This window comes from Drosophila mauritiana, chromosome X (genome assembly GCF_004382145.1).
Source record: "Drosophila mauritiana strain mau12 chromosome X, ASM438214v1, whole genome shotgun sequence".
Taxonomy (NCBI): domain Eukaryota; kingdom Metazoa; phylum Arthropoda; class Insecta; order Diptera; family Drosophilidae; genus Drosophila; species Drosophila mauritiana.
In genome coordinates, this window is record NC_046672.1 from 18,036,573 (window position 1) to 18,058,579 (window position 22,007).

General features: G+C 45.1%; 2 protein-coding genes across 4 annotated transcripts; one reads left to right on the forward strand and one right to left on the reverse strand.

The window, feature by feature from the left end:
* The first annotated feature begins 4,331 nt into the window (after positions 1-4,331).
* On the forward strand, positions 4,332-5,615 carry LOC117147267 (transcription factor TBF1). The gene is made up of 2 exons (XM_033314091.1): positions 4,332-4,725; positions 5,083-5,615. The coding sequence occupies exons 1-2, from the start codon at positions 4,441-4,443 to the stop codon at positions 5,377-5,379; spliced, it is 582 nt and encodes a 193-aa protein (XP_033169982.1). The 5' UTR covers positions 4,332-4,440; the 3' UTR covers positions 5,380-5,615.
* Positions 5,616-5,710: 95 nt separating this feature from the next.
* On the reverse strand, positions 5,711-20,004 carry LOC117148287 (probable G-protein coupled receptor B0563.6). Of its 3 annotated transcripts, XM_033315609.1 has the most exons (8): positions 19,920-20,004; positions 15,600-15,763; positions 14,825-14,990; positions 13,361-13,514; positions 9,356-9,505; positions 8,833-8,926; positions 8,112-8,781; positions 5,711-7,999 (listed from the first exon to the last, which is right to left on the reverse strand). In XM_033315609.1, exons 3-8 carry the CDS (start codon positions 14,966-14,968, stop codon positions 7,886-7,888), a joined length of 1,326 nt encoding a protein of 441 aa, XP_033171500.1. In that variant the 5' UTR covers positions 14,969-14,990; positions 15,600-15,763; positions 19,920-20,004; the 3' UTR covers positions 5,711-7,885. The 3 variants fall into 3 exon arrangements, with proteins under 3 accessions (XP_033171500.1, XP_033171498.1, XP_033171499.1); XM_033315607.1 differs by having other exon boundaries at positions 5,711-8,781; XM_033315608.1 differs by lacking the exon at positions 15,600-15,763 and having other exon boundaries at positions 5,711-8,781; positions 19,920-19,943.
* Between the last annotated feature and the right edge of the window lie 2,003 nt (positions 20,005-22,007).

The window sequence follows — 22,007 nt, forward strand, 5'->3', positions numbered from 1 at the left end:
ATGCACCCTAAGTAGCGGGGCTCAGGGCATATTAGTTTCATGGAAATAAGGGCCCATATATGAATCCCTATGTTTTCTTTACACTTCCTTTGCAAAATAAGCATCTTACGTATTTCACATTTGTTTTGGTCTTACGTACTAAATGCGAGGTATTTTTGAGTCGCAATTCATTTTTTTACTTACCTTGCATTGACCATCTCCGATTTCTGACAGCTTACGCAACCAAAGCAGCGACGTCGACTGCAGACGATGCGTGTCCCATTGAGGAAAAAGAGCTGATGGCAAAAATTGTCGCCGGCCTATGGACACCTACTTGGGGTTCCTACGAATCGGAAAAGTAAACGTTGCTATTACTTGGATACTCGGGTGGTTGAGGGGAACGCGAAATTGGGGAGTTCCAAATAATTCACCGAAAACCAGATGACACCAGAGATTTTGGACCATAGAATCCCAGTATGCATATATTTCAATCAAAAATGGATTTGCACTTTAAGAAATGATTTGAGAATGTGTGTGCATAATATTTATATTATTTATCATTTCAGTTGGATAATTGGTTTTCGGTACAAGTTTAATGCTCTTGTATAAATTTATAAACTTTTTATTTTGTGGTGTTGATAAATCCATTCTTTGTGTTAAACTTTGTGTATAAACTTCACGTTCTGAACTATTTTTTTCCGTGCACTCGACTATTATACAACTTGGCGGCAAAGCCGTTGAGAATCTGTTTCTGGAGGCTTCTGTTTATTTGGTTTTCTGCGATGGCTTCCGCGCCAGCTGAAGTATCTGATTTGCTGCCTTGTTTTTGTTGATCTTTCTGCGAAGGGACTTGGGCTTTTCAAATGGCCTTTTTGAGATTGCGGCGAGGCTGCGTTTCCCACGCTCGATCCCCACTTACCGCCATTGGTGCACGCGATTGCGGCAAGCTGCTGAGGCAAGCTATTAAACGCCACACATGACACTGGGCCCGGGGGGCGGCACCGGTGGGCGTGGCAGGAGAGTCGACACATGTTGTGTGCCAGAGAACTTTGCTCCGATCCCCAGATCTTCAGATAGTTGTCGCTGTCTGCTCGTGCGCAAATTGCAATGCTTTGCAATACCCTTACTGTAGGGTATTTGAGCTTGGACTTAAAATGAGAGGGTATACCATAGATTATACTCTCTATCTCCGTTGTAAAGTCAATTTTACTTAGATCTATAATACAGTGGGTGGTTCAGGAAGTATAACTTACATAAAAGTCTACAAAATTGCAATAATTTACGCAAAATATTTATTTTACTAAATGGGATGAATGAATCTATTTAATTTACCCTATAAGACTGTAAAACATTTTTAACGATTTATCCTAGAGGTATGATTGCTTTTAAGATTTCCCCTCAAGTAGGTAAGCTATTATGCTAAGCGTTCTATGACTTGGATCTAAGATCTTGTTTTGATCCCCGCTGATCTTTGAGAACTCGGGGATTACTTACACGTTTCTGGGCAGGCACAAGTGGGCCGAGGCAGTGTAGATTCATCACGTTTTCACTCAACACACGCAGCTCATTAACAGCCCCGCTGACAACTTGTCAGGGCTTCCCCCTCGTGGATCCCCCTGCTCCGCAGCCCCCATTCCCCGCCCATTCCAAAACTTCCCGCCGGGAGCGTGGGAAATTATGCGTGTTGGTGGGACGTCGGGCGGTGAAAATTGGCGCGCTCTTCGGGGGGCCGCACCGCGTGGCATTGACAACTCTTCCACATTTCGCGCCCAACGATGCGTTGGCATCAGTGGGTCACAGGGATTACGGCTGGCTGGGATTCCAGGGCCAGATCTTTCAGCCAAAACTTTCAGCTTTCGAAGACCTCAAGCGATAGGAGAGTGGCGGAAGTCCAGAAATAGACGCATCGCACATAAATTATGGATCGTATCGAGTATCGATTAGCCCGGGACAAGCCAAGCGATAGGGAGACATATTTTTATTACCCTCTCAGGGACCTGCACTTGTTGGCTTCGCTTCTACGAAAGATCCCTCTACCATGTCACGTATGTATGTAGGCTCCCCCAACCGAACCGAGTTGTGGGAAATGTTTTCCCAGGCCAACAGCTAATTGTCACTCCAAGGGTTGTCCCCGCGGCCCAGACGACAGATAAGCGGGCAAGAGAAGCCCAGCGATCTGAGAGTCAAGTGAAGGGCTTCAATTTCTTTCCCGAGTGGAACTGGGATATCGAAATTACATTTGTAACAGACGTTTTAGTCCGCAATCCTCGGCTAATGGGACTTACGAACATATATTCTCATCTGAAATTCAAGAACATGCGCACTTAAGGAGGAGCAGGGAAGTCGCACACGCGCAAGTCAGGCGCTCTCAAAAAGGGATCTTCGGAGGCACAGTAGGCAGAAAACAGTGAGTATTGGATGTGATCATAAAGGTGAAAATGTATAAAATAAAATTTAACTCTAACATGTATCTGCGTTTATATTATCTACAAAATAGTTCAGAAAAAGTATTAAATTAATATAAAAAAACATCATATATACATACATTTATACAATTCATCTATAATAACATCAAATAAATAATAATTATTTAATTTTGTTACACAAAGTAACTGTATCATTGGCTCTTTTTTTGGTTCCTCAACAGATGTGGCCCACTGTGCACTGTTATCAGTGCGACAATCAGGCATTGCTTTCCCCCATCGGCGGATTCTAATTCCGTGGACGATGGGCCGAAACGCCTATAAAGTCGCTCATTAAAAATGTTTCAATTATGGCCCATCTTGCATCTTGCAGCGATGTGGATGGGGTTGTCGGCAATGATTTACATTATAAAAATCCCCGTTATCTGCGCATTTTGTACGCTCCACTCCCTCTTCCCCCCTCCACAAAAACCAGATATGTATATTCACCGAGATATTCCCAAGCGTCCAAAAATAGACGCAAATTGTAACGCACTTGAAGTGCACTCTGAAACATCTTGAAGTCCAAATAAAATAGCAGAGAGACCCACAATAATATACGCTGATATATATACATATATATATATGTATGTACGTGAAGGGCCAGGCGCAGGAACGTTAGGCATGCGGTGGTACGAGTACCGCGGTGCGAGCGAGAGCGCTGCGCTGCCAGAGGGAGAGGGAGCGAGTGGGTTGCATTGCACACACAACATGTGAATGCAGAGTTCAAGTGCATGCCGTGACACAGACACACACACACAGATGAGTCGCCGCTGCAAAGTGTTTTTTCCCAGGCGCTATTTATAACATGCATCCCGTCGCCGATCCGATCCAATCCGATCCAATCCAATCCGATCGGATCCCATCTTGCGGCACTACGATTATGACGCTCGACACGATGATGCATTCGCAGAGTTTCCCGATCGCAGAGTACCCTGTACTCTGGGAATTTCTAGATGAAGCCACTAGATTCAGTATTATAAACTACACAATTTTAGCCACATAGTATTTCATATTACATTTTTTATCCTAGTAAGAAGTCGATAGCGTAAGAACACGAATCGTTCATTATAATAAATATTTTTATAACACTTAAAAAATAAAAGCCGTTTATTTATTTATATACTATTTATTTATATTACTAAAATTATATTATTTATATTATATTGATTTATTTATGTTTATATGATACCAATATTTAAGTACCAAGAAATCTAGAACATTTTTAAGTATATAATCGAACTATTTAATTTCAAATAATGATTTTCAAAAGATATTCAAAAAGGAAACCCAATCTAAGTACTTAACATCGTGCCATGCTAGCTGATAGGTATAGTATACCCCTGCTACCCTGTCAATCCGCAAACAGGCGCCGAAACATGCGGTTTCTCGCAGCAAACTGCCACGGGAAAAATTCGGTTCGAGATTTGGGAATGGATGTATGACGGAGCAGAAGGAGCAGGACCCGGATTTCGGATTTCGGAATGGATATGGAAATGGGACTTTGACTGCTCGACGGCCACATGCGCCGCTGGTGATGCCGCTGGATGTTGCATGTGGCAGCGGTCGGTGCAGCAGCGAAAGTGTTGCAGCTGTGTGAGAGGGTCTATTTTTGGGGCGATTGTGCGGCGCTGGTGCTGCCACATGTGTTCTGTGTTGGGCTGCTAAAAGGCATTGTAATGAGAGCAGAAAATAGAATCGACTCCACTTGAGCAATGTCCCATAAAGCGGGAGTTTCGAGTTTGGCGCGCAATGTGCCGCACCAGCAAACGAACAATCCAAAAACACAACCAGTAACACATGGGCCCACGAGTTATGTTTTATTTTTAATCCTACAAAGAGTCGATCTCCAAAACAAACCCGCAGAGAGCACATATAAAGACGTGGTGGACGAGTGGTTCGAAACAGTCTTCCGCCGCAGCTCGACGCGCTCGCATATCGGGAATATATAGATCGGAGATATCGCAGGACCCACAGCAGCGCAGAGCCACCAACCTCGATGGGCGTCATCTACAAGATACTAAAGCAGCAACGCAGCATGGATCTCAGCCTGAGCTCGGCCACCAGGTGCAAGGTGCAGGCGGCCATCAAACAGCGCCAGCAGCAGCGCCGCCTGGAGGATCACATGGTGGAGGAGCGGGATCGGGATCGGGAGCGAGACCAGGAGCCGGATCAGGATCAAAACCAGGTCCAGAATCACATCGACAAGGATAAAGAGGAGTTGGCCGAGCAGCAATTGCAGCAGCTGTGCAGATTTCTAGCCGAGAATGCGGCGCGAAAAAAGGTGAGTGTGGCAAATTCAACATATAATGATCATTGTGGATCTTATTAAACAAAAAGATTATATAAACTAAACAACAGTTTAAATTCATATTTAAATATATATTTTACTTCAATGAAGAGGTTCCAATTTATTAAACCTTTTAAACCAAAAAAAGAAAACAATAAACTATATTACACATATAAACAAACCACAATTTCAATTTAAGACTGTAAAAGTTAGACTTCATTTGAAAGGCATTTGTATTAAAAAGTTAAACAAAAGCAGAGTTGAAATTATTACGACAGAAAATCACTCTATTAGCATAAGTAAGAAAAACGTATTATCTAATTGAACTCTTTTCCAAAATTTCGCCATCAGCGTCAGCGTTTCAAACTGCAGCACTACCAATGCAATCTGGCCATCGATCAGGATAACGATCAGGAGCAGATGCCGGAAAAGCAGCACTTCGCAGCGCCGCCGCACGAGATGGACTTGGAGTTCATAGAGCAGCTGCAGCAATCCTCGCCCGCCAAGTCCCATGGAGCAACTGGGCAGGCGCCACGTGATAGCATCCTGCTGAAGATTCGCCACCAGATCTTCGAGAGAAAGCGGCAGAGGCAGCGCCAGTTGGCGGAGCTGGTGCAGCAGCGAATGGTGGTGTGGCGACCTTGGTAGCGGAATTCCCAAGGATAAAGTGCGAAAGGGAGATAGCTAGAAAGTTAGAGAGAGAGAGAGAGAAATCCGGGAACTGAGACTAGTCTAAGGGTTAGCTTTAAGGACGCATTCGGTATTATTCCTGCTGCTGTGTGATGATCGCGCTGCTCTTCCATTTTCCCACGCCTCTGCAAACCGACTTTATTTTTTTTCCTGTTAATAATAGTTATGTAATAAAGATTTTTTTGGAAATATTACTCCCACTTCTGTTTTCCATTCAACCCCAGCGATTCGAAATGAAAGTGCGCAGATGCGTTTCTAAAGATTTTTATTCAATGAACTTTGACACCAATTAAAATTGTTTATCCGTATCGGGTATTTGAATGCTGTTTATGGTAAGTTATGCATTGCATTGAATGGTTTATTCGTTAAACTCCATCTGCCTTCGTTCCACTGTTCTGACTCTATTTATGGATATTAGTTTGCCTTCGTGATGCCTGTTCTGATTTCCGGGTTTTTGGTGTCCTAAATGCCTCAAGTTGCCTGACGTTTCACATTTCATACTTTATATATCATTTTCTTCTTTTTTTCTCAATTCGAGCATCTAATTTCCTAAACATTAATTTCTCTCCTGGCTTTGAGCTGAGCTCTGGAAAACGAAAACAAAAGGATCTACGTTCATTCACTGTGATGATTCACCTTTGACTAGCTGCCTCATGCAGGGATATTCGTCAATATCCTAGCAAGTATGTATATTGTTTGCTTTTGTAGCGACTAGGTTGTAGATCGGAAAATATTTGCTTACTCACATTTTAAATGAATATTAACTTAATCATTAACTTTCGATTTTTGCCCAAAGTATTTTCGTTACATGATTTTCTTTTCAACAATTTTGGATAAATCTTTTGCAAATAACTTCATCATTTTTCGGAATATTTGTCAAATACCTCGACGGAATTCAATACACATGTTACTTGAAATTCAAAGGAGTTCTCGACTGCCGTTGTTCAGAATTTATTTCCGGATATATGCACTGAAGTCGCTGCCAAATTGGATTAGTAATCTCGAAACTCCTCTGGAATTTTGAAAGGTCTGACCCACTCCATCGTCGCTACTCATCAGTACTTGAGGACATAACTAATCCTGCTCCATCGTTAGATAGATATACATTTCGATATTTGTGAGATTACTGTAATGCATTCCATAGCTTAGCCTTGGGCGCTGGGTAAATAGACATCACTGAACAGTTTCGGTTGCTTTGCTTTGTTTTAATACTAGGTACACACATTTAGTTAAGTTAGCTACGCGTGCTGCAAGGGTTCATTCGGCCAGGGGTCAGGGGTCAGGTATCAAGACCTCCCCTCTCAGACTGACAACCAAGGGCGGGGGAATTGTACTATGTAACTAGATAACTTAGTCCTCGAATTATAACTAGAATTAAAAATATAACTATTCGTAGTGCGACTACAATTAATTAACTTAACCATTAACAATTCAATCTCAATTCACGCAACAATTCAATACAGTTTCGTCAGACGAAAGGGCTCAGCACGTTGCCAGATATCCATCTTCGATCTCAATTTGGATCTGGATCTATATCTGGGGCCGGGGTTGGAATCTGGATTCCTCTTGCGCGCACTTAAATGCTATAATCAATAGATACATATATGCATATATAAATATATTCGCTTAAAGTTACGCGTGTATACATAAATACGTCGTTTACATAAATATCATTCACATATAGGCATATGCAAGTGTATATATAAGTATTGTATGTCTGCATATTATCATCGTAAAACTCTTTCTCTCTCTTTCTCTCTCTCTCGCTATTGTTCCATCTCACCTGTCTGTCTATATGTCTGTCTGTTGTTGTCCTGTCGCTGTTCCTGTTTTTTGTCTGCATCTAATGCTAGAGTAAACGAGCTCTTTTGTTATCAGTATGGCAAGCAATCTATCCATTGACGAAACTATCATATCTGCATCTATACGTGTGGCTTGAGGATCTCGATCCTGCGACATACACATTCCGCAAGCTATATATGGTGAAATCATTCGGCGCAAATGTTGATCGAAAGTCGAACTGGTTTTACCTATCGATATCAATTGTTTCACCGATTACGGATGCGTTTTTGATTAAGTTTGGTTTTTAAGTTCCTAATTCTAGTGCTACAAAAAAAAATGTTTATCCATATATTTAAATATATATGTTTAAGGAACACACACAGACACTTATATACGCAATGCGTGGCGCTGAATATCAATTATCGTTAATCGTTAGTTGTTTATCGTATATCGCTTTTCGCTTGTCGATACTTGAACACGTTCAAATGCCGCAGGATCTCAAGCGAGAGAAAGGACACCATTCAACCTCGACGACCTGGGGGGTTAGTGGAAGTGGTGGTGACGGTTTTGGAGTTGGATGGTAGTGGGGTTACTCTGGGCTGGGAGGGTTCTCGGTGTTCGGAGTTCGGATCTCGAGTAGCGGATGGGTTGTGGTGGTGTTGTTGTTGGGTGGTGGCGTTGGCTAAATGCTACTCGATCGTCCCAGGCCCGAGGTGGTAGTTATGTGGTGCTTTTGATGGCCCCTTTCCACCTTAGTGAAGCACGCCATTGGCACACCGGGGCCGTTCGTCGGGTTCTGCGGGTGTGAGAGTCAGCGCCGGTATTGCCGGATGAAAATTAGAAACGTGGCCAGTTCCGGTTCCGGCTACCGCTACGGTTCCGGCTGTGGCCGGTGGACTGGCACTCACCTCGTGCTCGGCCTGGTGGCAGAACTTGCCCTTCAACCAGGGCCACTTGATGGTCCTCACCAGGGTGTTGCGGAAATCCTCGCTGAACAGGCAGTAGATGTAGAAGGTCAGCGAGTAGTTGATCAGCTCCAGCAGATTGGCGCTGGCACGGAACACCTGGAAGGGGAAGCTCGGATAGACCTCCGAGGCGATCGTCATGTGGAGAATGGCCATCGGCGAGACGCAGACCAGGAACAAAATCGATGTGCTGCCGAGCAGCAGGAACAAGCGCCGCTCCTCGGCGAACTTTCGCGGATCGTCGTCCTTCAAATAGCCGTGTCCATGTGCATGTCCATGTCCATGACCATGTCCGTGCCCATGTCCGTGACCATGTCCCTGGGCATGCGGACGACTAAGCACCATCTTGCGGCGGCGCTCGCAGGTCCGCCTGTAGACCATCATGATGCGCATGTTGAGGCCACCGATAACCAGCGTGGGCACCAGCTTGAAGATCACCTCCAGCATGATCTTGTAGACGCGGTAAAAGATGGTCTGCTGGTAGATGGTGTTGTCGCGTCGCAAATACACATATACGTCACTCGATCCGAGGATGCATTTGATCAGTTCGCCACGAAAGATGCTCGGTAGATAGACGATTACCGTGGCCAAGCAGGTGAGGAATACCACAACGCTAGGTAGGATTAGTTAAGTAGACCGTCTACAGACTTTCAACGTGACTTACCCAGGTGGTCCCATCACGGGTCGAGCAAATCCTGGATGGCATACGGACACGTAACGTTCAATGGTCAGCACTAGTAACATCATTACGCCAACACCTAGGAGTACAAATGGGATAATATTCCTTGTAAATATTATCAAATATCAGATATCAGTTCAAAGATTAAATGGTCCCAACGGAATAAAGTTTATAACTTAGAAATTATAAGGGTATCTAAATGTATGCAATATTATCTTCTAACAGATGTTTATCAGTCCATTCTAATAATATATGTGTAGCTCCTAAAACAAATAGCTTTTTACTACAATTTAAGCACTGTTGACATCTGTTCCATTAAATCAAGCAAATTACGATCCATTTATGGTACATAAACAGTTTCATAACGTGTTGTTTTATATATATTTTTAGAAGAAAATAGTCTCCCAAATCCGGATGAACTTAAAGCTGAGTCCAACCTTTGAACCTTTTAGGGTAGCTTCGACCCTTGAAAGCTCCTCCTGTTGCAAATCCAAAATCCGAGACTCACCCAAACAGCCGTTGCCCAGATAAAGCTCCAGGTGGGCGGTGTAGAAGGCTGGGCCGAACTCCTCCCACTGTCCTCGATCCTTGTGGACCAGCATGCGGATGCCGAAGGGAATGGCGAACACGATGGCCAGCAGGGCGGCGGTGGAGTAAGCTGAAAGGATGTGCGGATAAAAAGGACATGAGAGCTGGGTGCGGTAGCGAGTGGAACAACAAAGGGATTAACTCGGGCACATCTATAAAAATGTCCTTTATGGCTGGGTTTATGGCATAATTATGGCGCCATTTCCGTCCATGTGGCTACAGGAAGTCCTGCCACGCACACAACCAAACACACATTCGCGAACGCAGACAACGGCACTTGAGTCGCGGGGCCAAATGAATGGCTTTCCTTTCCGGTTCCCTTTTCTTCACTTCCTGAGCTCTGCCTCCCATTTTTCCTTCTTTTTTTCCCCCTGATAACTTTTACTCGTGTGCCGCCTGCGTGTGCGTGTGTGTTGTTTATTGATTTATTATTTTGTTTATGACCATATAATTACATTATTACTAATATCATGTGCGTCCTCCTGCTGCCACTTCCCGCCAAATTGCTCTGCACACAAACAGAGCCTAATGTTCGATATATGACTTCCCGAGCGCAAAACTGAAGGGGGAAAGACAAGCGAGCAGAGATAGCCTGTTCTCATAATGATGGGCATCTAATTGGGTACAGGGACACATCAATATAAATGTCAGTTTTGTTTGCGCCAAGCCTGACAAGTGTCCTGCCCATCAGTGCCAAATTTCGGCACAGCCCCTTTCCCCACATTATTATACAAATCTCCAGTGTTTTCCTTGTCAGCGCTGGCATTTCATTCGAAGGACCCTCAATGGCTTAACGGATCGCTGGACCAGTGATGGAGTGCTTCGTGCCAGATCTCTCTCTTAAATTTATTTAAACAGCTAAGATCGGGCAATCTGCCTCTTGCCACTTTGGCATTCCCCAGCTGGCAATAAAACATTTTTGCCCATCCGCAGCTGCATAACTCTGGTCAAAACACACACGACATACGACTTGCCCCAGTGGAACGGACAAGGACGAGAACGAGGACGAGGAAGAGCGACAGGACACCATTTGGTGGCAATGACCGCCAAATAACAAATGGGCCGCCAGTCGGTTCGGCATCGTAAAAAGGCTGCGAGCGGCAAAATATTTTTGTTATTTTAATAAAATGAGCAACGCGTTGGGCGGTGGTGGTGATGGTGCTCTGATTTCGGTCATTATTACTCATGCCGCCGAGGCTCCTCACAACTTTTATTTACTGCCACTTGAGCGGCAGAACTGAGCCGAGTCTGGTGATATTTCAGTCAGTGAGCAGCCAAAGGGTCTCGCTTTGCATTTCTCTACTTTCCCCCCTTTCTGCACGATTCTGGTCCTTTTTCGGCCCCCACTTCCCTACTTTTGTTGACTGAGGCAGCAGTCGAAAGGGCAATCAATTATGCTGCCATAGCATCCGTATTACATTTGAAGCATTTTACATTTTATTTTCACATTTTGCAGGGACGAGACGTCCCGGATCCTCCCGCCCTCGACCTATACCCTTTTATGGGGTACTAAAATTCCAGTCAGATCGGCCGCACACTTTTGGCCCATGGCAGGTCATAAAGTCGAAGATTTATCGGGCGGTAATTGGGCACGAGCCTCGAGGTAGCCTATCCAGATCTAGGAACGATAGCAGTTTTTAATCAAAAGTTCAGAATTTCTTAGCTAAACATAAATCTGTACTAGTCTCGAGGATACTGCCTATTGCCACTTAGGTATGCATCTTAAAAGCTTAAGGAACTTAACTCCTAACACTAAGAATATAAAATTTTAACGAAGATGTCGGGGACACCAAATGTACTGTTCAGATCCAGCCATACCAGATACCAGAAATGCATAACAACAGATGTTTTTAGCATTTAGTTTACAGGTTTTTACATCGGAAAAATACTACTAATTAGTATAACTTAACTTGCCCGAGTATAGTTAGGTCACCTACACGAATTAATCAGGGTTACCACCGTATTAAACTTTTTGAATACAATACAAAAGAACAGCGGAAGTTATAAACATAAACTAACAGCCTTTATTAAAACCAAAAATTCGATTGACCAAAATTTGCTTTTGCAATCGGGGTCACCAATTTGTATGGTCAATCCTTTTCACCCAGGGTATTTCTCGCTTCGGCTCGAGCGGAATTTCCCCATGTCAAGTAAAGTGAGTCGCCTGTTTCTGTTTTCCTTGTTCGCATCCATTCCTTTAGCATTTTTTTTTTTTTTTGGATGGGTAGAGGGGTAGGAAAAGGAGGTTCAACATGAGTGATAGTCGAGGCTAAAAAATTACCAGCAAGTGGCGGCGTTGACAAAGTTGCCTTTTTCCCGCCTGCCCCAAAAGTGGCGGAAGTGGAGCTCATTAATCAATTAAAGCGCCATAAAGCAAACGAGTGCCTAATAGAGTTGACATGCTGTCTAATACAGCAGAAAGTTGGAGGCTGGGCGTGGTTGGGGCTTAGTGGCTGTGCATAAATTTCCACGGGGTTAACCGGTCTCATCTAATGAAATAACTTTCAATGAAGCTCCACACGAACACAAACACACGAATACGAATACAAATGCGGATGGGAGTGCGAATACGACGGTACGCATATATTAGCCGCATTGTGGCAGCTTCAATTTTGCCAGAAATCGGCGAGGTTAATGAATAAATTCTGGCGCACAATGGCCAATAGACGATGGCGATGGGGAATACGGAATACATATGTTCTAAAGCGAAACTCAATTTGGCAATCAGTCAAGAGTCGAGCCCAATTCCCTGCCCTCCATCTCCATCTCCATCTCTATCTTTAGCTCCACCTCCTTTCCCATTTCCATCGCCATCTCCACATCACCCGGAATGCCAATGAAGCTGAGGAAATCCAAGGTTTGCGTGGGCGAAGACGTACGAGTGTGTCTCTTTTTGGCCAAAAATCCAATATGGGTTATCGCCAATCATACTCGAAATGGGAAATGAGCATGGTATTTAGGTTGTTCTTCATTTTCCCAGCAAAGTGAAAAGATCTTCTATTTCATTTTTTTTTGTTTTTCGAAAAGGATTCCTCCGGCCTAATCAACAGGCAACCTAAATTCATTTGACGCTACCGTGTTGCAACTCTGCAAGGCAGTGGATTTATGCTGCATTTTTGGGCCTGCACTAATTGGAAATGGATACTGTTTAGATTTGATGGACATGTTCGGCCATTTGTGCTGGTCATTGTTCAATAAATCACTTATCATTGCAATCAAGAATGCCAAGCAAAATTCAATGCAGCTAGCTGATGAACGAGTTAACATCCCAAATTGATACCACTCACATTGGAGTAAATGTAATTGTGTTTTCATCGTCTAATCAAATGCAGAAAGTTTAAATAATAATAAGAGGACACGTGAGAACAGCAGAATGAAGAGCAGCAGTGCCTAGTTTTAAGGGACTTCACCTCTGGCACAAATTGAATTTCTAGCTGCGAAGCTGATATGGTTGATGCAAATCTTTTGTTCTCTACCTATTGGTTGAAAATGAATAACATTTTTAATTGCTTGTCAAAAGGCTGATGCTGAGTCTATCGACAAGGATTTTTGAGTTACGCATTCGATGTTGATGTGTGAAATATTTTCTGTGAATGTTCACAGTCATAAATGCAGTAATTAGTGTAAGAAAAGGACTTCCAATTGATGGCTGCCAGTTTGCGCAACGAGCGCAAAACTGAAAGTGTACATTGTTATTCGCAAGTATTGAGTTCGCAAATGCATCCGTCACTCAAATTAGGAAATATTTGAATATTGGCTTGTGTGCGGTTGCGGATTAATAGGAATTCTGTCAGCCGATATGATTGCGCCTTTGGCACAAGAAACTTGCCCGTTTTGTGGGTGGGTGTGGTCGAGGACTCTCTGAAGGAAATACATACATAGACATATGTATGTGTGCTTGCTATATGTGTGCTTTTCTACTTACCCCTCATGTAAATGTAGGCGGTGCCACGCATGTTGCGCCTGGTGAGCACAACCAGGTTGAGCACGTTGCCTATGATGCCCATGGCGCAGATGATGGGCAGCACCAGGCCATAGCAGTATTCCCTCAGCGATTCCGTCCGCGGATCCTCCACATCCTGAAAGGATAGTAAACAAGTGGGTGTAAGTACGGCTGTGTGCTGTTTGTGTGCGCGGGGCGTGGGTGTGTGGGAATGGAAATGGGAACAGCTCGTAAATCATCTCTTTGTGGCTTCGCTCGCTTTGTTGGCACTCGGATGGGCTGGCGCAGATAAAAATTCAATAGTCAACTTGACACTTTTATTTTGTGACTTTTTATGCACACAAACACACACTCACACAGCCGCATACGCACGTATGCCTCGCATGCGGCATTCTTCTGGCTCCTGAGTCACTTGCTCCTTTGCTGCCACATGTGTGCGCCACCCTAATGTACCACCCTAATGTGCCACGCTTTGTTTTCTATTTTTGCATTCGCCCATTTGCCGAGCAGCTCGCCTTGAGCCAGAGTTGCGAACAAAGCAGCTTTTGGCTGTCTGTCAGCCAGCTAGGTCAACTTTTAGTACCCAGCATTAGTGAGATGAAGGGCTTTTAGCCTTCGCAAACTGACAAGAAAACGCGCTGCGCTTTGTTATGAGATGATTTCTCAGTCTTTGGCGAAAAATTAAGAGAAACGGTCGTTGTATATCAAATCCACTAAAAAGATTTCAAGCAATTTAGAAAAAATTTCTATATATTTGTCCATTAAAATGCTTTGTAAACTGTAAACAGCGTATGCATATCTGTTTCAATTTTCAATACGATTTTTATATACATTTAAATACCAAACATTGATTTATTACTCCGAAGTGTCAAATTTTGATGACTTTTCATATTAACTTTTTACATGCTTAACTTCTTGATGTATGACTTGAATTTGTCACCGTTTTATGGCTTGTACAGACCAAACATTTTAAGTTTCTAAATTATATTTAAAAAGAATTCGTAATTTTTTTCAAGCGAGGCGTAGCCTTCTGATGTTCACAACTCTCTGTCAAAAAAAGTTATAGCAGCCAAGTCAACATAAAGAGTTTATTTTTAAACCTAATTTTGTTTGTCAAGATTTAGCACGACTTTAAAGAGTTAAGGGAGCCTGGCAACTGGGTGTCCTGGCCGTGGAGGCCATGCAGCTGGGCCTGCTGTGTCCTGAAATGAGCTACTCCCCTCCAGTTGGCCCTGGTGTTTGGTTAAAAACATTCGAGAATGGCACTACCCGCGGCGCCCGAAAGTAGGCAACAGTTTTTCTGCGCAGCAGGCATCCTTTGCGAAGGCCAGGCCAACGACTGGCGCTAACTGGCCCAAGGTGCGAGCGAGCTGCTCCCGACCAGAATGGGCACACAATCGGGCCGGAATCACCGCCAGCACTATTGAATGGCCAAAACGCACTCACCCGATAGAAGTCGTCCCTCAGGTCGCTGCTGAAGACGGACGTGGCATTGGCAGCCAGGACGTCGACGCTGCTGGTGAGATTCGAGCCCCAGATGAACGAGCAGTAGGCGGGATCCTCTTCGGTGTTGTAGAGCCTCGTTATCATAGTTCGTCCGCTGTTGCCGCCGCTGCGAATCGAGTTTAATTTGTGTAAGTAAAGCGCCCGCCTGCAAGCCCACCAAAGAAATTGCCTGTAAAAATAGTCGAGTCCCTCGCTTACTGGGTTTCTCAGTTTCTCAGCTTGTGCTACCCGCCAGGCTCATGAATGAATGGCTTTGGCATGCCGATTGCCATGTAATTTAAATAGGAAGAGTGGGTGGCCTGGCGGTCGGATGGGCAAACGGACTGTGACGCGACTAGCGGAAACGGAAGCGTTCACTTGTACACAGTGCGATAAAAACAAAGAGCAAACGAAACACAAATACAAACTCAAACGCACACACACACACACACTAACAGGAACGCACAAAAAGATAAGGGGGCGTGGCGGGATGGGGCGAGGCAGTTGGCGTTACAATTGGGACTTTGATTGCCGACGCGCAGCACAAACAAATCAACGAAAAATTGAAAAGCAACTGCCAGAGAGACGTAAAAATAAAATGCTGGAAATAATTGCGGCCCGTAAATAAGTTGGCGGTGAATGGGAAAATAAAAATGGGCGCCTACGGCAGGGGGAAATCAGGATACGCTATATATGTATCTATATACAAGTATATACTGTATGGACTGGGACGCACCTGATCGGATCGGGAGTGCTAGTGGCTCCGCTCAGCCTGTTTAGTGCTCGGAGTGCTGCCAGCGTACTTCGGCATTGGGTTCGTAGAATCTTTGCCGGTGACAAGCCCGGGCAGAGTTGGTTGCGATCCTGGCAATCCTAGCATACTGCTGCATCTTGCAGAATCTGCAAAGAGTAGACACATGAAAGAACGAGTGGAAATAATGCTGAGTTATAATGTTACAAGTCTGCTCCCCAGACACCACACCATCTTCTAACATCGCCAGGCGGTGTTTTATTATGCGACAGGACACTCAGGACACACGCGAGCATGTGTCTGTGTCGCTTGCGCATATGTGTTGGTGTATTATTATTGACGTGTGGGCTGCGGCAACAGGTGTGTTTTATTTGCGCCTCGCCGCTCCCACATGGGCCACTGCCCCTCTTTCCCCTTTACCACCAAATTCCCCACCAAACGCCGGCGGCTAAGCGCTAAAATCAACGTTGACAGGCAGCTGAAATTCGTATAAAATACTTGATAAATTGCCCCCGAGTCAGCGGCGAAGAGCAAGCGAGAGAGTTGGGGAAAAGTGTAAAAAAATGGCAGATATACATATATATATAGAAAACAAAAAGTGAGCTTTAAGGGCAAACAGCGCGCTCCCGTTAATGGCTTTGTGTCAGGATGGAATGGCGGCAATGGCGAAGGCGTGTTTTTGTTAGCCTCGGGTTGCAGCCCGCAAGTATGCAGCACTTTTTGCGGCGGCGGTGCTGCACAGTGGGCGTTGGACGGCGGACCACCGCATATTTGCATATCACGCATACGCACTGTGGGCGCGTGGGGAAAAGCTGAGCACTCGAACCGAGCACCTGGCTGCGAGCTGCGGTGTGCGGTGAGTGCGGTGCGACACAAAACATGACACAAACTTAATTTCCCCAAGGCACAACATAAAAGCCATCGAAAGCAAGAGCAGCTGGGGAGTTGCGAGCCAGAAACGCACGGCGCCTGTCGAGAGTGCTCACTGTACCTGCGACACCTGCACCGAGTTCGGGATTCTGTGGGTGTCTCACTTTCGGTTGAAGCCGGATTCAGGCATAATTTATGCCTGCGATTATCATAATAATTCGCCAGACCAGTCCGACACACACGACTGCCTCGTTGGTGGCATGGTCTAGGGTGGCTCTAGGGTGGCTCAGTGTGGTCCGGTGTGTCCTCTGGGTATGTGCGTGTGTGGGTGTGTGGGTGTCGACTGTCAACTGTCGCTTGTTAGGTTTTGGTTTTCGAGCTCTTCGCTGCTGCTGTTTGCCGAGCACTTACAGTTATTGCGGTTTAGTTTGCCTGGCGAATAAATAGAAGCCCGGATCGGATCGGTTCGGTTGTGGGCAGGTCGTATCCTCCCTTACCCTTCCATGGATTTGTTTCACATTTTACGTTGCTGCTGCCCTTCACGCTTGTTTCTTTTTTCGGTAGTTTCTGCTTGGCTTTCCATTTTATTCGGTTAACAAACAGCAGTTTGTCATTTAAACAAACATGGTGGTGGCCAGACGGGGAATGGTAGGAAGGCCATGTGAGAGTGACTTGGCCTGTTTATCCTCCCACCGAAACGCAGGACAAAAAATCAGGGAAAGCCAAGGCAAAAGGCAAAACCGAAGCGTAGCTTAATGGACCTGCTGGGGCTTTTCCCGCTTTCCCGCCATCTCTCCGCTATCCCTTTTTCCACAGCGATCCATCTATCTCTATCCCTGTCTGCTGCCGCATGTGTGCTGGCATGATTAATGCCTTTGTTTACATTTCCCGCTTCACGTTTGGTTATTTTCTTTTGGGGGCCGCCCATTTCCTCTATATTTGCTATTTGCGGCCGGGGCCTGGCAGGCGAATGATATGTTTAACAAAAAAGTTTAACGCAAATTAAGTCAAACTGGCAGCGCTTAACGATGTGCGACATAGATGAATATCCTTGCATGTGTGCATGCGAGTGTGTGTGTGTGTGCGAGTATCGGTGTGTGTGCGCAGCCATATGTCGTTGTGTGCGAGTGGACAGTTTGTCTACTTTCTGGGCGGTTCTGGACTACCGGGTCTTTAATTTACACACAAAATGATGTGGCCCTAGTGACAAGCTAGCAGGACAAGCCCTGTCAGCCAGAATACAACACACAGACACAGACGCACACGCACACAGATACAGATACAGATACAGTCGCACTCATGTGGACACCCACACTCGGGCAGACAGCAAATTAAGTTTTTCCAGCAACAAGAATGAGCAAACTGTAAAAGGAAATCAACTCAAGACAAAGTTTAAGTAGATTCCCAGAATCCTGGAGAAGGCAAGAATCCCAGGACAGTGGGTACGAATGGGGAAATTGTGTTTAAAATATATGTGTTTTTCGTGTATAACAGGAAGATAGAGTAGGGCACATAAAAATCATATATTCACTGTCTAAAAGATTGCTGAAGCATATATAAAATGTATATCTTCATAATGTTAAGCACTTGCTTTTGATGGTTATCTGATTGTTATTATCTGGAACTAGAGACTAATTCAATCATGTGTAACCTTACTGCTTAATAACGCCTTGTCACCCACTGCTCATTTATATTCATTGTTAATTTTAAATCAGACTTTTCCCACTTCGATTATGCTGGTTTATTCCGGCACCATTGTGCGCACCTCTCCCGTCGGAAAAGTTGCCCAATCTGGCGGAGCTGCCGCCTAATCACCTTCCCTGGCCCCATGAAGTGTGCACACACACTTGGAGCCGACGACACGATAAACTTGCCCCCATTTGTTGGCCGAAGTCGTTGAGCGTTGACAGCCTCCCATGTGTGTCCTTTCTGACCATTAAGTTTTTAATTTCCTTGGCAGGGCATGGCCGCTCCTGCTGTTGCCATTGCTACTGCTGCCGCTGCTGCTGCTTCTGTTTGCTGACCACCTTTTGGCGACGGGCATTTTTTCGGCTTTGTTTGCTTTTAATTACGCAATCATTTTATTTAATTTTTTCCGCCCTCCAATTAAGCTTTTAATTAAAACCCCAAGGCAACCGAAAGTGAAACTTCTCGAACTCCACGAACTTCACTGCTCTCAATTTTTTTTTGTTTCGTGCACTTCTATTTCTTGTGACGAGTTTTTAATCGAAAACTTATCTCTGATAACTGAGCGCCTGCGCTGCCCGATTAATTTTCAATTTAAATTTACATTTGTATGCACAGCACGGCACAGCAAGTTTGGCCATAAATTGGCATGACCAGTTGACGTTGTCGCTCGGCAGTTATCGAAATTGCTTAACGGCGATGGCCGTTCCGCCGGGATTGCCACCCACAGCGAGATAAACATGCAAAGTGTGTGTCCTTAGTGTCCTGGCAGGTCGCAGGGATATGCACAACCACGGGGAGAAACTGGGGGGTCAGCGGCCTATTGAGATCTCATTGGGATATCTGTATTAATGTCGAAGTGGAGTCTAGAGAGCCATAGTTTTTCAAGCGGGAAAAGCACAAATGTCACAAATTCAAGAAACTATTGATAAAAACTGATTTAATAAGTATTTTTTCTTTAATCAATCAAGTAGAAATATAATTATGTAGCAAAATTTACTGCTGCATCTTCTACATCTTTGATACTTCAGCAAGTCGCACTGAAATAGTTATTAAGTGCACTCAGAATAGAATTGATATATATATATTTATTTATTTTATTTTTTTCATCTACCCCAATGGTTTTTTTTTGTTTTGTTTTCAACACATTCCATGGCTCCCTGATCCATTTTCTCCGTGTCCCCGGGCGACTGCGAGTCCATATTTCGATGGGTGCTTCCCGGGGGACCGCCGTTAACTGCTGCCAGCTGATGCCGCTGCTGCCCGTTTAACATTTGACCCACACATTTTAAGCGAACTGTGAGCTGTGAGCTTGTCAGCTTGAACTGGTCGCGGAAACTTGGAAACTTGGATCTGAATAATGTTGTGTTGCCACTCGAAAAACGTGACTTTTGCCGCCACTTTGGTTCGAGATGGGTATGTGGATTGGGTTCGTTTTTCGGTGCTCAACTGGAACTGGGAACTGGAAACTGAGAAAAAAGGGCGCCCCAGGGCCATTGTTGTTGTTGATTCTGAATCCGAATCGAGCTGCGAGCAACGAGTTGCTGCTGGCACAGGACATAACTTGTAATAACGCGCTGACCCCGGCACACACACACACACACACACACGCACAATTACTAAGAACGGCACTAGCACGCACACATGAACGCCCTCGAAGAGGGGGCGTGGCATGGGGCTAACGGTGAAGGAGGATTGTCGTCGTTGGCGGGAAAATGCACTCAAAATGAAAATGAAATGTCAACTTACCCGCAGAGGCGTGCGAAGGGCAGAGATGACGCTCTCGTTGCGGCTGCTGCGTTTTGTGGCAGCAACACGTTGTTGTTGCTGTTTCTCTAGCTCTGTTTTTGTTGTCGCCGTCGTTGTTGTCGTTGTCGTTGTTGTCGTTGTTGCTGGTAGTGTTGCTGTAGCTGAAGCTGGTCTATAGTTGTTACTGTGGCAGTGGCTCTTTGGAAACTTATTCGCTACTAGTGAATATAACTCAGCTGCTGGCCAAAGTCTTTCCTTCTTCTGTCTTCCTTAGCTACTTTAGTTTTTTTTTTGGCAGTGGCTGTGTGTGTGTGTGGCAGCTGCTGTGGCAACTTTAATTGGCAGTGTTGCTCGGTGGGTGACTTTGATGGTGGTGGTGCACGAGGAGTGGAGGATCTGTGTGAGAGAGGCAAAACATAAATCTGCACTTAAATGCGTTCAGCGGTTGCAGTTTGGCAAAGGGCTTAAGGCATTGCCACGCACACACACCAACGCAAATCAACACTCACACAGACTCACCCAGCAAGGAAAGTTGGCGCTTCTGTTGCCTACTCTTGTGCGCCAAAAAGTTTCTTCGCCTTTTAATCCCCTCGTTCTCGTCGGCAATGAAACTGAAACTCACGCACTGTTCGACACTCTTTTTTAGAAAAAATCCTTATATTTTTTTTTTTAATTTTTTATACCACTAACAAGTTCGGTACTATGCAATTATTGCAGCTCCACTCAAACTTTAAGCACACTTTGAATTTCTAATTCTTTTTTGTAAGCCCTCCAGCAACCAGGAAAAAAAATAAAAAAAAAATGGAAAAAAAAAACAGAAGACTTTGGCAGTGTGATCTGTTGCTGCTGGTTGGCGGACTGTTGGCCAGTTCAAGAACTACTGCTTCTGCTGCTGTTGCTGATGCTGCTGTTGCTGCTGCGACACATCCATGCCGTTCGACTGCCCACGAGCAACTGAGTTGGAACTGCCTGGCGCACCTCCTTTTATAGAGATTGAAAGCGAGTTGAACGGCCCGATTGAAAGCGGGGAAATTCGTTGGCATTCAATCGAACAGAGGGAACATTGTGGGGCTGAAATTTCCCAGCTTTTAGTGCAAGGAGGTTGATCAACAGGATGGCTGCAGCAGCTGCTTGTTTGCTGTTCCTTGTTGTTTTTTTTCTGGCTATGAATGCTGTTTTTTGTTTTGTTTGATTTTTTGTTGGCGATGTAAGCCAGGAATGGGGGCGAAGGCAAACAATGTGGGCCAGGTTGCTCAGCCAGCCCTCAGCCAGCAGCGCATAAAATCAAAACAAATATAAATACCACAACGAGATGGCGTTGGCCGCAGCTGCAGACTCAGATTCAGAATCAGAACGAGAATCAGAACCATAACCACCCACTTTGGCCGCCACCCAGAAAAGTTGGCAGCTGAAGGCGGCAGGAGCAGTCCTGCTGGTAAGCTGCTGCTTATCTTCTTTCGGTTTCCTAAGCCTTCGCCGGATTACGGATTGCGTATTGACAATCACGGCAATGGCAGCCAGATACCAGATACCAGTTCCCAGTTCCCAGATATATAACAGATATATAGCGAAAGGCGGCTGGCGCAAGTGGAAAGTAGAAAGTGGAAGTAGTGGCAGTGATAAAGGTACTGCTAGTGGTAGTGGTCCTGGTCCTGGTGTTGGTACTGGTGTTGGTGTTGGTGTTGGTATTGGTAGTGGAAATGTGCGGGAGACAGTCGTGTAATACCCAGACAGTTGCAGGCGGGCACAGCCTGCAAATATCAGCTGTCTCAACCGGTTCTGGTTTTGGTTTTGGTTCTCGCCTCTCGCCACTCGCCTCTCGGTTCTCGGCATTAAATGGCAGCCTCCTAGTTAGCACAGACCACCCTCAATGTGACCCCCTCCTTAAGGGCCAACCCAGCCCCATCCCCTTCCCCGGCCGCCGTTGGGCCACCCTTTTCGGCCCATTTGGCAAGCCCACGTTGACGATGAGGACGACGTCGACGCCAGCGTCGAACTCACTTGAGAACTATTTCAATAAGCGTTATGCACGCATTGTCCTTCACCCTGTTTTCTCCACTGTCACTGTGTGTGTGAGTGTGCCTGTGT

Bases quoted from the DNA above. Each gene is read 5' to 3' on its own strand.
- LOC117147267 (XM_033314091.1), top strand. From the start codon at position 4,441: ATGGGCGTCATCTACAAGATACTAAAGCAGCAACGCAGCATGGATCTC. The intron at 4,726-5,082 runs GTGAGTGTGGCA...TTTCGCCATCAG, and splicing joins AGAATGCGGCGCGAAAAAAG to CGTCAGCGTTTCAAACTGCA.
- LOC117148287 (XM_033315607.1), bottom strand. From the start codon at position 14,968: ATGATAACGAGGCTCTACAACACCGAAGAGGATCCCGCCTACTGCTCG. The intron at 13,515-14,824 runs GTGAGTGCGTTT...CTATCCTTTCAG, and splicing joins TGAGGGACGACTTCTATCGG to GATGTGGAGGATCCGCGGAC. The intron at 8,782-8,832 runs GTAAGTCACGTT...AATCCTACCTAG, and splicing joins CCCGTGATGGGACCACCTGG to CGTTGTGGTATTCCTCACCT.